Source organism: Lates calcarifer, linkage group LG15, assembly GCF_001640805.2.
Source record: "Lates calcarifer isolate ASB-BC8 linkage group LG15, TLL_Latcal_v3, whole genome shotgun sequence".
In the NCBI taxonomy this organism is placed as follows: Eukaryota; Metazoa; Chordata; class Actinopteri; family Centropomidae; genus Lates; species Lates calcarifer.
Window position 1 is genome coordinate 29,041,428 of NC_066847.1, and position 13,461 is coordinate 29,054,888.

A 13,461-nucleotide genomic window follows, 5' to 3' on the forward strand; every position below is an offset into this window, starting at 1 on the left:
TTGTTCCTCAGACAGCCACGCACTGTGATATGTGATACATGAGTGAGAGGGTGTCATTCGAGAGCGAGACAGGAAAAGAGAATGGAAACAAGGACGAGGGAAAGAGTAGATAATGCGGTGACTTGTTCTGCCTGTGAGGTCTGTTTTATTGTTTGTCTGTGTCTATTACGTGTTTCTCACACTCTGGCTGCGTAAATGTGTGTGCGTGTGTGCATGGATGTGTGTTTGCATGCATCCTCGTCTGCCTGGTGTGGTGTAGATGTGGAGATGAAAGCGTTTGCGGCCCACAGGAGAGCTGGCAGCAGCGCCGGACTGGAGGTCTGGCAGACAGAGAGAGGAGGTGCAGGGATACAGCACGATCAGACAGATCCCACTCTGACCAGCTCGAGTTATCTAAATATGAAGTGAGAAAACCCGGCACAGGGGCCTACTTCAAACTGGGGTTAGACCAATACAGGCACTTGATATTTTTGGACTGGGCTGAAGCAGAAAACAGACGAATTTCACCATTCTTCTGCTCCAAAAACCTCCAATAAAGTACAAGATTCAGTGTTTTCCTAGAATTTTTGCGCCTATCAGGGTGGAAGAGCCTCTAAAACTACATTTGGACCATCATGGCACACCCCAGATCCATACTAATGAAATTTTTTAAAGAAGGGTGAGCAGGTTTCATTACAGGTTTTACAGATTGCCACCCCTGAAGCTGTTCTGTAAAATCCTTTAGTACCTCACTGTATCGATTTCTCTGATATAAAATGAGGAATTAATGAACTGTGGTTGGATGCAAACCTACACTGTATCACAAGTGGACATCATTGGCTGGTACCAACAAGAGCCCTGTATAGGAGTCGAAACCCTACTTCAGAGATCTCACCACAAGCTGTTGCCATCCATCCCTGTAAAGACACAGACTGTGTCTCGACTGTTGTAAAAAAGCACAGGGTGTAACAGCACAAACTGCCCATCAAGGGAACGTTCAGCAAAGGTCTGCTTTACGGCCCAGACCGTGTCACGGGCAATATCAGTCCATGTACTGCGCAGCAGGGGGAAATAGCTCCCGTTTGTGGGGCATGAGAACATGAAAACATTCCACTTCTGTACAGTATCTCCCCCTCCTCGTCCTCCGCCTTCTTCTTCTTTCGTTCCCCCCTCTCCTCCAGTTTGCTGCCACTTTGTTTGTTTGTGTACGTCTGTTTTTGATGGGGCTGTTGATGTCGGGCCATATGCCTCATTTCCTCTGCCAGAAGACGACAACGGAAGCCTCACAACCAACCCAGTGTTCCTCCTCTTTGACAAAAGTCGCAATATGTGCATGGAGATCCAGGTTTTCAAACTTACAAACGATTGATTTAGATCATTATTTCATAAAGCCATAAAGATTGACCTCACAGATGATCCAGTTTTGAAAGTTAAAGCGATCTATTAAACATCAAAATGCATCCTATTAAGATCTATACATCTGCCAGTTTGAATTTATTGGGATAACACTATTACCAATGCACACTTCACAGTAAAGCGAGTCAAACAAATAAGAGCATGGCTGTATCTAATGTGTGTACATGAGCCTACAAAAGGCAGTTCAGCAAAACCGCAACTCAACTGGGCCAAAGAGTGTGAAAAAAAAAAAACCCTTCACTCACACCCCTCCTCTTTCTTCCTGCTTGGAAAAGACCAGATGACAATAATGTGGAGTATGGAGCCCCAGTGAGTGCCGCTGACCCCTCCTCTTCTACCTCCCTCCTTCCATCCCTCCACCCCCTGGTCTTTGAAAGGCCTCCACATGTTTATGGCTCATGCCTGTGGTATGACGATGGATTCTCCATATAAAAGCCAGCAGGATCATGGGGTGTTTCAAATATTGCTCTCTGAAGACAGTTGCTGACAAAATGACAGCAGCCATATTTATTTTGGTCAGAGAGCAGGGGCACTTAGTGGGAAGTTAATCAGAGAACCCCCCTCCCCCCCCCTCCCGGCTTCCAGCATCGTCCCCCTCCCACCACCACCCCCAGTAAGGAATGTACCCAGCACAGAGAAGTCTCAGAGACTACTGGTAATGACTTTCTCCTCCGATGGAAGATTTAACACCACTAAACTGCATGAGAGGCAGAAAAATAAACCCGAAAGTTTGGTTTTAGACTATCAGCATAAAGCAAGTGTTGATTGCCTGTCCAGACATGAGCCTAGATAATCAATTTTCATCTGGTTAGGAAGAGATATAAAACATAAGCGTGGAGACGGGGGGAAAAAAAGAATAATCTATGGCAGAGATTTGAAAATATGGGATAGCTGAAACAGAACTTGTGTTAATTTGTGACTGTGACCGCAGTGGTGACCATAACTGCCATTGGCATTGGGATGCTGGAGACCTGGCCAAGCCAATGACAGGTTGATGTGTCTTTCCTCTTCACCCATGCTCTTATTCACTACGGCGCAGTGCAAAGCTTCCAAAATACTCTCTGTCATCTCAGCTTTACGGTTTCAGGGTCGTGTGTGCAGCATGAGGAAGTCATCATTATGTTTTTTCATCTTCCCAACCAGATTGGGGCGGTATTTAATTAAATTAATGAACATTGCAAGCCTGAGAGGTGGGTGGTGGTGGCAGGGGAATGGGGCGGGGGGTCATCCCAGTCAGACCCCAGCCCAAGCTCTATGTCCGGAGCCAGGCCATCCATGCTGTCCAAAGGAGGCAGGGTACTTCTGAGGCCTTCTCACCAGCTACTGTGTCAGCCCCCATGGAGCAGCCTTATTAAATGAAGATTAAGCCGTGGCTCCCCCAGTCACAACAGGCTGTGGTGTGAGGCACACATAATCACTATGACAGGGCGGCTGCCAATTAGTGCTCTCCTTCTGTCCTGGGAAAATGCTCCTCACCCCGCTCCCGCTGGCGGGAAGAACTGATCCGGATTGTCCGTGATATTACCCAGGCCAGAGATCGCCGTTAATCACCCACCCGTCATTCTGCTGTGGCAGAAATCAGAGCGGGACTTGTCATCTGTGCGCCAGCTCTCCTATCCAAAAGTAGTGACTTCCCGTAGAGTACACCCAGTGAACATTAATTGGAATAATGAGATAAGTACATGAAGGAACAGAAGTGCAAACTCTATTCTCAAGTGCTTTGGGTAGAGTTCAGAGTGGTGGCCCGAGCAGAGCTCAATTATTGTTTGGCTTGGACAAACTGCACCATGAGCTCTTCTGCTGAGACAAGAAGAACATGCTCCATCAATTAACCTCAAGTTGAAAGCATGTGTCTGTTTTATAAAAAAAAAACTGGCCTGATGGTAGAAGTCTATGTCTGACAAAAACACATCCAGAAATATGTTTGGATGTGGGGTTGCCAAGCCAAACACAGGCCAGACTCAGATGTGATCATGCTGAGTGCGTAACTAAAATGTTCAGAAGTGAATGGCATCTTTCGCCAGAACTTAAACCTCTTGGCTCGGTGAGTATAAACACCAAAATTGTGTGTCACACGCTCATACGCATGCATGCGCGTTAACTGCTCGCTTGTATGCAAAGACTGCCAGAGACCGGAATTGTTTGGTGTGTTGAGTGGTATGCGCTACAGACAAGGCGGCCGGGCTTCCTCCAGAGCGGATTTGAGGCAATCACCGTTGCTCTGTGCATCGTTTTACGGGAGCAGAGACTCTGCAGCAGATGGTTCGCAGACGGTGAGGACCAGGAGGTCCACAGCACTGTGGATTCACCGCAGAACCAGACTGGCTTCAGACAGAACCTGGCGTAAATCCCACCAGTCAACCAAATCCTCCTGGGGTCTGGTCGATCAGGGGTGGATCTGGGTTCACTTTGGTCCCTCCTGCACCAGACTGTAGGTGCTTGTGGGGTAAATTAAACAAATGCCCGCCTCTCTGTCACATCCAATGCCCTCAAATAAAGACAAAAAAGCTTTGAGGGCCTTTAGATTTCACACTGCAGAGGAGAGATGAGGTGGGTTTATCCTCTTCGACACCTCTGCCACAGAATGTGCAACAAAACTTGTTTATCCAAGGTTTGAAATTGATGGCAGTGGGAATGGACTGAGCATCATGACTAGAAGAGGTAGTTATCACAGTTACAGTATAAACACAAACTGCACAGAAGTTATGACAGACAGTATTAGTGGTGGCTGGATCCAAGCACTCTGATGACTGATGGGATGGAGGGCTTGGCCTCGGTTGAGCCCCACAGCAGAAAGGGTTTCTCTGGTTACACACACGGGAGATCAATACTCCCACAAAGGCCTGTAGCTCTCCAAGTACAGGTACATAATCCAGTAGCCAAAGATAATCATTGTATGTTCCCTTTCTCTCATTCCTCCTCTCTCTGCCTCTTTCTGCTTTTTTTTCTTTCCATGAGGTCAGCAAGGTGACTGCGAGTCTTCATGGGCTGGAACAAGCAGTCGTGGAAGCATTCTGAGAGTAAATCAAACTACGTTGTTCTGGAAAACCAGGTCTTAAACATGTTTCTCTTATCACTTCCAAAATTTGCTAAGCTATAAATTTTTACAAGTCATAACTTCATATTGTAAAACTTCTGTGCTTGTTTGGGTTAACTTTGGGCTTGGCCGCCTCCTCCGCTGCAAACGCCCCTTTTAAAGACTACTTTCACCTACAAATCAAGCAGGCAGAGTCATGTCAACGTCACTCCTGCCTGCTACCATGCAGACTTTTGTGCCGTCAGAGAATCTGAAAGCTGACTTGTAAAACTGTCGGAAATTAGCCCGGGTTGCAGTGGTGCATTTGTGTTGGACTTTGCTCCCTTTTAAATCCCAAATCAGGGATTACTTTAAGAGTGGGAATTTCGAGTGCTTTAACATTTTAAGTTGTTTACACAACATCTAATGTCACTGACATGGCAGAAGCAGCTGTTGTTAAAAGATTATAGTAGAGTGGGTGGGCGAGAGAGGAAGGAAGGGAAACACACAGATGGATTGAAGTGCGATACAGAGCAGCAGGAGAAGAGAAGCAGAGAAAGAGGAATTAATCTTGTCACACGCGTCTGTTTGTAAACCACTGAATCTGATGACAGGGGCTGCTGGGAAACCTCTGTAGGGAATTCCTTAATGGCAACAATATGAAACAGCCGGTCACTGCAGTGTTATTTCTCTCCTCACCTTTCCTCTCCTCTCCTCTTCTCCCATCAGCTCACAAGACAGAGAGAGACAGGGGGAACCTAGTCTGTCAAAGCTGATAGGGCTGGAGCAGCTATTAATAAAGACTCTTTATTGTTTATAGCCTGTTCAGAGCACCACTCCTGGGAACAGGATGATAGAAGAGCATTTTACCATCTCCAGGGTACAATGCAAACGCCTGGCACACATGCTAGCCAAGCAGCCATGAGACGAGACTTCCTTAGTCCTCTAGAGATGGTCTTAGCTCAGTTTCCATTCAAGTATTAAATGAAATTCACCAAATTCAAAAAGCTGGATGGAAATGGTGGAATTTGACAAATATTTTCATCAACACTACACAAACAGTTTTCTACTCATTCGATGTTTACGGACGTTATGTGATTAATCGCAATGGAAAAATGTTTTTCAAATAAATAATGGTGCGGGTTTTGTTTAATGTCATTGCTGAAAACAAACAGGCCGGCTAAAACTATTCAACATGGCTTTGGACACTTTGAAATTGTTCTTGTAAAATTTCTGTTCACTACAGCTGTCCTACATCGTCATACATGTAGTTGTCCATTTAAATTGTAGTGCTGGAATACTTCTGAGAGAATACTGCCCAAATATTCAGTGAAACCCAGCTGGCAGACACACACCAAATTCCCGTTTTATTTTTGCCAAACTTCAAAAGTTTGCTTAAAATTAAGTTGACAGTTGGATGGAAATGGGGCTTTTGACAGTGAACCGCCACGTATTTAGTCTGTCCGTGCACTAGTGTGTTACCAGGACACTGCTGTTCTGGCAAACACCGGCAGAGAACAGCAAATGAGTCCCAGCAGTGCAAATGATATACAGTGTTTACGCTGATCGGCAACTTGTACGGAACGCATCAGACACGGTTTACACAACTCGTCATATCTGCTGTGAAAATACCTCGCCTCTTGACATTATCTGGGCTTTACTTTCACTGCTTGTGTATGTTTTACAGAGGGATTAGACCTTTGCAGAGGCAGGAGGAGAAAGAGGAGGGAGATCATTCGCGCCGTCCTTGTGCGCCTCGGCTAAGCTGGGGTACAGGGATCTGTCAGTGACGTCCAGTGTAATTTAAATGTGTAGAGATGTAGAAATGCAAGCCAGGGTGATCAGATAAGCATTGCCATAAATAGTGTATACCTACATGCTGCTTCCTCTTATTTCCTGTCTCCATTTAATCCACAGCATTTTTATGGCTGGCAGTTATATAATCCCAGGCCTATCCTAAACATCGGTGTCTGGTGTCCCCGGAGAAGAGCTGATAAAAAAAGGTCATTTTTAGACTGTCTTAAGTTCCCAGTGATCACTATGATCACTTCTTATATTCATATGTCTATCTGATTATACAATCTATACATTGAGGTTACGGTTAAGATTCTATTTAAAGATGAAATTGACCATACTGCATTGCAATGCCTTTTATTTTCAAGTAGCACTCAGGGCCTATAGCTTTCTAAGTCCTTGAATTCTGTATAAATATAAAAGCTCACCTAGCGAGGTATTTCATAATGAACTCAGCCATACTGCAGCCTGTCCTTGAACCTCTTGATCTTCTCCTGCAGGCTCCGACCACTTCCTGATCACCTGCATTTCTGAGGGTGGCCTCTCCTCCCATTAGACTGTACGTTATTATCACTCACCACAAGTGATTATTTTACAGTGTCAGTCCGTTGAACTCCCACGTGACGGTGCTGGGTCTGTGGAGTGTTTCTCCTCTCCTTCGACTTCAGCGGCCTACATTTATACATTGTATTTATTTGAAGTGAAGAGTGTTGCATTTCACTGGCTTTTGCCAAGTGGGGATTTTTCACTAGCGGCCGAGCGGCAGGGAATTAACAACACATGCCTCAGCCTGAAATTTACCTTTATTAAACAGGCCGCCACAGCTCTTCACGAGCCCAGAGAGTCCTGAGATGCACACACGGTGGCACTTTTACACACTGCTTTTAACCACGCAACTGAGGCAACTGATCCTCCACAGAGACGTAACTCAGTCATTGGATAAGGGACTGTACTGAGAGGTTTACAATGACCACATCACCAGGGAACAGTAGCTTTAAGTAAGACGGACATGGGGAGTCTGCTGTCGGTTTCTAAACGACTGAAGAAAAATGGTCCTGCTATGCGCTTAATTTAGGCTTCACAACAACTTCCCATCTGTGACTTCATGCTTGAGATAATTGACGCAGTAACCATGTGCAACAATGCCAAATTTTAATTAAATAAGGTCATAAAGTTTCTTGGAAAAGGTCAAGCAGGCACGGTAAAGTCATGAGGTGGCGCTTGGTGGGGGTGGGGTGGGGTGGGGGTGTTGGGGAGAATTTCCCTGACAAATGGGACAGGGATTTAGGAGCTAAATGTGCCATGGAATCACAGTTTCCAACCCAGAGAGCTGCCTCGGTAGCGCTGAAATACGAGAAACTATCAGGGTTTATTTCAAGTTTATTTACTCTTTCACCACTTCACTAAATGATCCTCCCATTCAACACCCCAGGCCAAAAATGGAGAAAAATCCTCGAGGTTAGAATATTTTCCTCTTTCTGTTAAACAATGTTTTTCTTTTTTTTGACAGCCTGAATGATATCTGCCACTGTAATTGCTTCCTTATTTGGTGAATTAAATATTTACACTTGGCCTATCCTAATCCAAAGTTTATGAGAGATGTAAAAGTACATTAAGGGAAAAGACATTTATTTTAAAAGCACTTCTAACTGAGGCCGTCACCCCAAATGGTGTGTTTGGACCATCTGAGAGAAATGGTTTACTTTTTGAAAAAAAAATATTTCCCTTAGCTGTATTCACACACACAGAGAAATTCCAGATTTGACTTCTCATTTAATGGCCCGACGTACATGCTGTGTGCACCACAAATATCTCTCAAGCTGATGGGAGGAAACAGAGACGGCCATTGAGAAAACCTGCAGTTCTTACTTTGAAGAATTCCACTGAGGAGAGTAAGGGAGATGGGAAGAGAGAGAGAGGGGGAAAAAATATACCTCAGAAAAAGAACTGGCTCAAATAAGACTGCCATGGAAAAATACTGATATTTCAAGCACGGAAATGCCGCCGTGCACCTCAAAAACACAGACGGTGAAAAAAAAACACAAGGGTGAGTGCATGGTACAGGGGTTACATGAGACAGGTGGAACTGAGAGAGGGGGAAGGAGTTCTCCTATGGGATACGTGGGCTGTTTTCTTAAATATTCACCAGAGCAGGGTAAACTTTAAAGTGAACGTGGACTGGGCTGGGACTGACTGACAAAATCTCTCTCTCACACACAACATATGCCTACTTAACATCCTTACCTCTCCTGCAGTGCCTCATGGCCATTTTGCACATCCTGGACTCAGCGATGGTGGGACAGGGTATTGTGTCCTTGGGTGGTTTCTTTACAATGTGCCGCGTCCGGGTCTCCAGACCCCACTTATAGCCACAGGTTTTGTTTCTCCTGGTGCAGGCTCCCCATTCGCTCCACTGGCCCACCTCACAGCCCTCTGCAGAGACACACAGAAACAGTGATGTGCAGTGAAACCACAGCAGAGTGCCATTTAGGGGCAACTCAAAGACCCTAGGTCAAGCTTTAATACAGGGTGAGATAGTTTTACTGGGATGCTGTAATCTCTTTGTGTGTGGTCCCAAGTGAACTGCTTGTTTTTAGGTCCAAAATACGCAGGCTAACTGAGAAGTTATAGAAGACTGTGTACAGGTAAGGAAAGGTGAAAAAGACAAGTTTGTTTACTCTCTTGAAACTGGATCTTTTCATGCTTTGCACATATCTGTGTTGTTTCACTTACCTCCACACTCCATAGTCTCCTCCAGCGGAGCAAAGCCCTCGGGGCACTTATCAAAGCAGCGCCCTTTGTGTAGGTAAAAACCCAACTTGCACTTGGTGCAGAAGTCTTTACTGAAGCAGGACTCACAGTTCTCTATCCTGCACCCTGGAGGAAGAGGGAGAGAAAGAGGAGAGTCATCAGGGTCTGAGCAAACCTCTCATCTGGAGTTGATCGAGAGCTAAGGGGTTTGGGGAAAGGGGTTCTTGAAAGGATTATACCGTCTCTCCCGCAAAAAAAAAAAAGAAAAAAGTCAGCGATGCCCCGTGAATCATTTCTCTCCAGGGCTCAAATACATTTCAGAAAACTTGTTTTGCCTGACAGAGATTTTTTTTTCATCTTCCTGTTCTTGTTCAGAGTGAGCAAATCACCAGCGTGAACACACAACAGCAGAGATGGTGAGGAATTATGTCACACTGACCTCTTTCATCAGATTGCACCGACATGCAACAGCCTGGATGCAAACACACACTCGCTCACATGTTTCCAACTAATGGCGTGCTGCAACAGGAAGAATATATCCCATTAGAGCTGAATAGTGTCCTTAATATGGTATCTTATCACTCCACACTGGTCCAATCTGTGTCTGTTTTCATAACTGGGGAGTCAGGTTTTCATTAAAGTGTGAATGATGGCTAATGATCACAAAGCTGGCCAGCTGTTTGGATCCTTCAGGGTTTTGGCTACAATATAGAAGGAGGAAGGTGGGTTCAGAAGGGGGGGGGCGCTGGGGTGGGGGACAACAACATTTTGTGCCGCCTTGCCAAACAAATGCTGATGTATTTAGTCAGCAAACACAACGGCACACTTATCCTCCCACGCCACACCCTGCTGCCGCTGCGCATGACACACAGCGCCGCGCTCGCAAAGAAAGGCCCGGCAATGTGTCATCAAGCTCTTACTCTGCAAATAGCAAGCCATGCAGGGCCAAATTACAACAACCACACCAACAGGGCGACACACAGGCTCACATGATTAGAAGGAGCCTCCCAGCGCTGTCTAATTTATGACGCTCCTCAGAAGCTCTATGTGGCCCTGTTGCCCAATAGGCTTCCAGCGTCGGGGGGGAACCACAACCTATAACCCCCTGCCACCACCTCTTTACTCTTGCAGGGGTCTTCCCAGGTATGTCCCCAGGAGTGTCATCTGGTCCTTGCACTGAGGGGATGCAACTGTGCATTAGCGTGTGGGCGCTTCTCAATGTGCAAACCTGCGTTACTGTGTCTTTTTCCACATGTGAGAGCAGCGCAGGGCTGCTCTTTTATCTGCGACCCTTGCAAGGCCTGGGGAAGGGAAGGTTCTCACAATCACACCCCTTAATTACACCATCTCCAGCTAACCATCAGGCCTCCTCCTCGACATTCCTGCAAAACGAGGGGGTCCCTCCCCGCTTTACTTTGAACCCTAAAGTATGGCCTCTGCCCACTCACTCTGGTCTCACGCTTTCCCGACCAGTCTAAACAAACCATGGACACACACACACACACACACATGTGCACAAACAGACACATACCAATCAGATATGGCTGGAGATAGACCCACTATGCAATGAAGCTGTACTCCACATTCTGAAAATATCATTCCAACCATAAATCACAAATCCATTTAGTATGTTCTATGTCCTGTGTTCCTACATCATTTGTATGTCATTAATTGAACCACCTGATATTATTAAACTTGTCTAGGTATTTCCATTTATCTCCATTGTGCCGTTTTATCTCACATCTCAACATATGTCTTGGATCTCTGGAGTTATGTGGTGCTGTAGAGATTCTGGTGTGGAATGCGTGAGTCTGAGAGAGGTATAAATAAATTTTGCTGTCCTTTTTTTAGCTCTCAGCTTCTCATCCATTTCTTTCTGGGTGAAACTGAATCAGTCAGGCTTGGGTTTGATAGAAGACAAGCCCAATACAGGGAAGCTAATAAATCACAGAGCTAATTGGAAAGCACAAAGCTGTCTTTTACCCCTTACACTTCCCAGGCCTGTCATCACCTGAGAGACTTTTAGCTTCCAAACAAAAAAATAAAAGCGTAAAGGGGGTGGTGGGAGACAAGAACATCTGGCAGTGCTCTCAAGCACTGAGGCTGTTGTGCAATCCTCAGTTATTGACAGTAAATACGTGCAACACAGATGTATGAGATGCTGTATCCCTGCAGCAGCAGTAGCAAATGACAAGGTTTTTGATTTAAACATCACTCTTGGTTACAGTTTCAGATGTAGTCAGGCAAATGCTCGCAAACCTTGTTTTCTAAATAAAAGATAAGCTATAATGTCACTCTGTGAGATGGATGAGGTGGATGACACATCAATGCGGCTCCATGGGATTTAGAATGTAGGGAGGCAAAGCTTAAGGGTCAGAGGTCATCAGAGAATGAGGTGGGTAGGAAGGGATCACTATGACAGACATTTATCCCTCTGCCCAGTTATCAGGCAAAGGACTATCTGGGACAGTGAGAGCTATCTCTGACGCAGGAGAAGCTCCCACACAGCAAACTGGACGGTCAGCCCGGCCAAGTCGACGGTCCGGCAGCTCCAGAAACAGATACAGGGGAGCGGGTTCATTCTCCCTACAGGATTAACCTCTGGACCACCTTTAAAGTCTTCATCTAGGTGCCTCGGGGAGACTAATGAGAAATAATGAGGTCATCAGATCCTACTGAAGGCCCAGTGTTCCTGGGACTTAAACGTATTATCATCATTATCTCCCGGCCTGGTTCTGGCTGCAAGTTATATTATGAACACAGGAGGGAAAAGCTGTATGTTTCGGCTGTAAGAGGGTGCACGGTTTAAAGAGATGCCGTCAGTGCTGCAACAGTTCCACCATTGCCCATATCGCTGTTTTTTTTTTTTTTTTGTTTGATTTTGCACTTGAAATTTATGTGGTTTGCATGTCAAGTGCATTTGAAGTTGAGCGATGAGTCACAGAGCGTCACTTGCGATCTAATGGCGCACGCTTGGCAGAAGCCGATCCCTCAGCTGTGGTCTGGATGGAGGAGCCGCCGATTTTATCACGGACACTCAAAGCCTCATGTCAGCTTCAGTCAACTGCTGTTCCTCCGCAGGCTGACAGCACCATGTGTAATCTCTCCATTTATTTACACGAATATTCGCTGTGTAAAGAAAGGTTGCTAAATCATTTTGCAAAGATGAATGAATTGCTCATGTTCTAGATGGGGTCTTTTACGTTAGTCGTGCTTGGAGGAGGGTTGTCAGACTGCTCATCAGTATACCGAGAGTGCCTCAGCCTCCTCCAGAAAGCTAACCAGACCCGATGTTGCACAGCAGGAGTGTCCATGTCGTAAAAGGCCTGGCAGTGCGAGGGGGAAAACAAGCCCTATTTTTCCATCCTTTGCCTCCAAGCTGAGTCGAACAGCTCTGACCTACTCTCTAGGCCCTGGGTTTGGCTGACATGGAAGCTTTGGCTTGCTCGCTACCACCCAGCCATGTCTTGTGGAGCTACGGATGGCAGGAGTTCGTGGCAAAGGCCAGAGCTGCCATGTTCTTCCCAACTCTCCTCAGGCTGTTCTTTCCACATGGATGCTCCTCTGCACGCTGGTGTGGAGCTAGGTGAAGAAGAGGTGGTGTTCCTGTCGATCAGCATCTTCCAGAGAGAGATCGGGGATGACAGATGTGTCAGCGGTCCTCCTAGCTTCTTCACTCCAAGGAACACAGTCCGCGATACACCAGGATCTGCTCTTATATCTGTATCAGCACAGCTCCAGCACACACACAGACAGATAAAGCCTCAGACAGCGGTCAAGCACAGACAGCTCTTCCACTCACACTACAGTACGCACAATTATGCACTGTTATGAGAAAAAACTCTGCGTCTGGCTGTAATGTCCTGGGAGCAGGGCTTGGTTTGGTGGGTCCATTGTATTGTCTGGCAAATCTGAAAGTGCGGTTACTAAAGCTGTGATGATTAAATGTCCCTTGGTAAAGCTCAAAGGCCAAAAGCAACTGGTCTTTTTGTTGGTTAGACTGTGCAATGGAAATACCCACAAGCTCAGAATTAGAGCGAGAAAGACAGAACTTGAATGAGAGACACGGAGAGGCAGAGAGGGAGCGAGAACTGCCAGCACTGCCAACTAAAGGTTGCAAAACTCGTTAGTTATTTTACACAGCCTCGGTACCCATTTGGCCAAGGCACGGCTGAAGCACGGCTCTTATCCACCTCCAACATAACAAATTCCCACGATGTGCTTTATAACCAAAACGATCTTGGAAAAGATACATCCAATCGACTTCTACTTCCAACCTTAATTTGATGTGACAAAGCAGAGAAATACAACAATGGGATTTGGAAACAGATTTCCCGGTCTGCAAAATGCAGTAAAAAAGAAATCACAATAAAAAAAACTTTTTAAAAATTACCTCAGACAGAAGAGTCTCTAGTGGCACATTACGCTGGCACTGAGCGAGCTGTGATATTTAAACCGTGCTTCCAGGATATTGGCAATCTTAGGCCTTGATCTGCCTGCTTGTT

The 13,461-nt window shown here is 45.9% G+C and overlaps 1 protein-coding gene across 1 annotated transcript in view; it reads right to left on the minus strand.

Annotated features, from left to right (window-relative positions):
- rspo2 (R-spondin 2) overlaps window positions 1-13,461 on the minus strand; it is a 56,211-nt gene that overhangs the window by 14,955 nt on the left and 27,795 nt on the right. Inside the window, exons 4-5 of the mRNA XM_018683201.2 lie at window positions 8,939-9,082; window positions 8,450-8,638 (exon numbers count right to left, since the gene is read on the minus strand). Of these exons, the coding sequence (XP_018538717.1) occupies window positions 8,450-8,638; window positions 8,939-9,082 (333 nt within the window). The remainder of the gene's footprint in view (window positions 1-8,449; window positions 8,639-8,938; window positions 9,083-13,461) is intronic.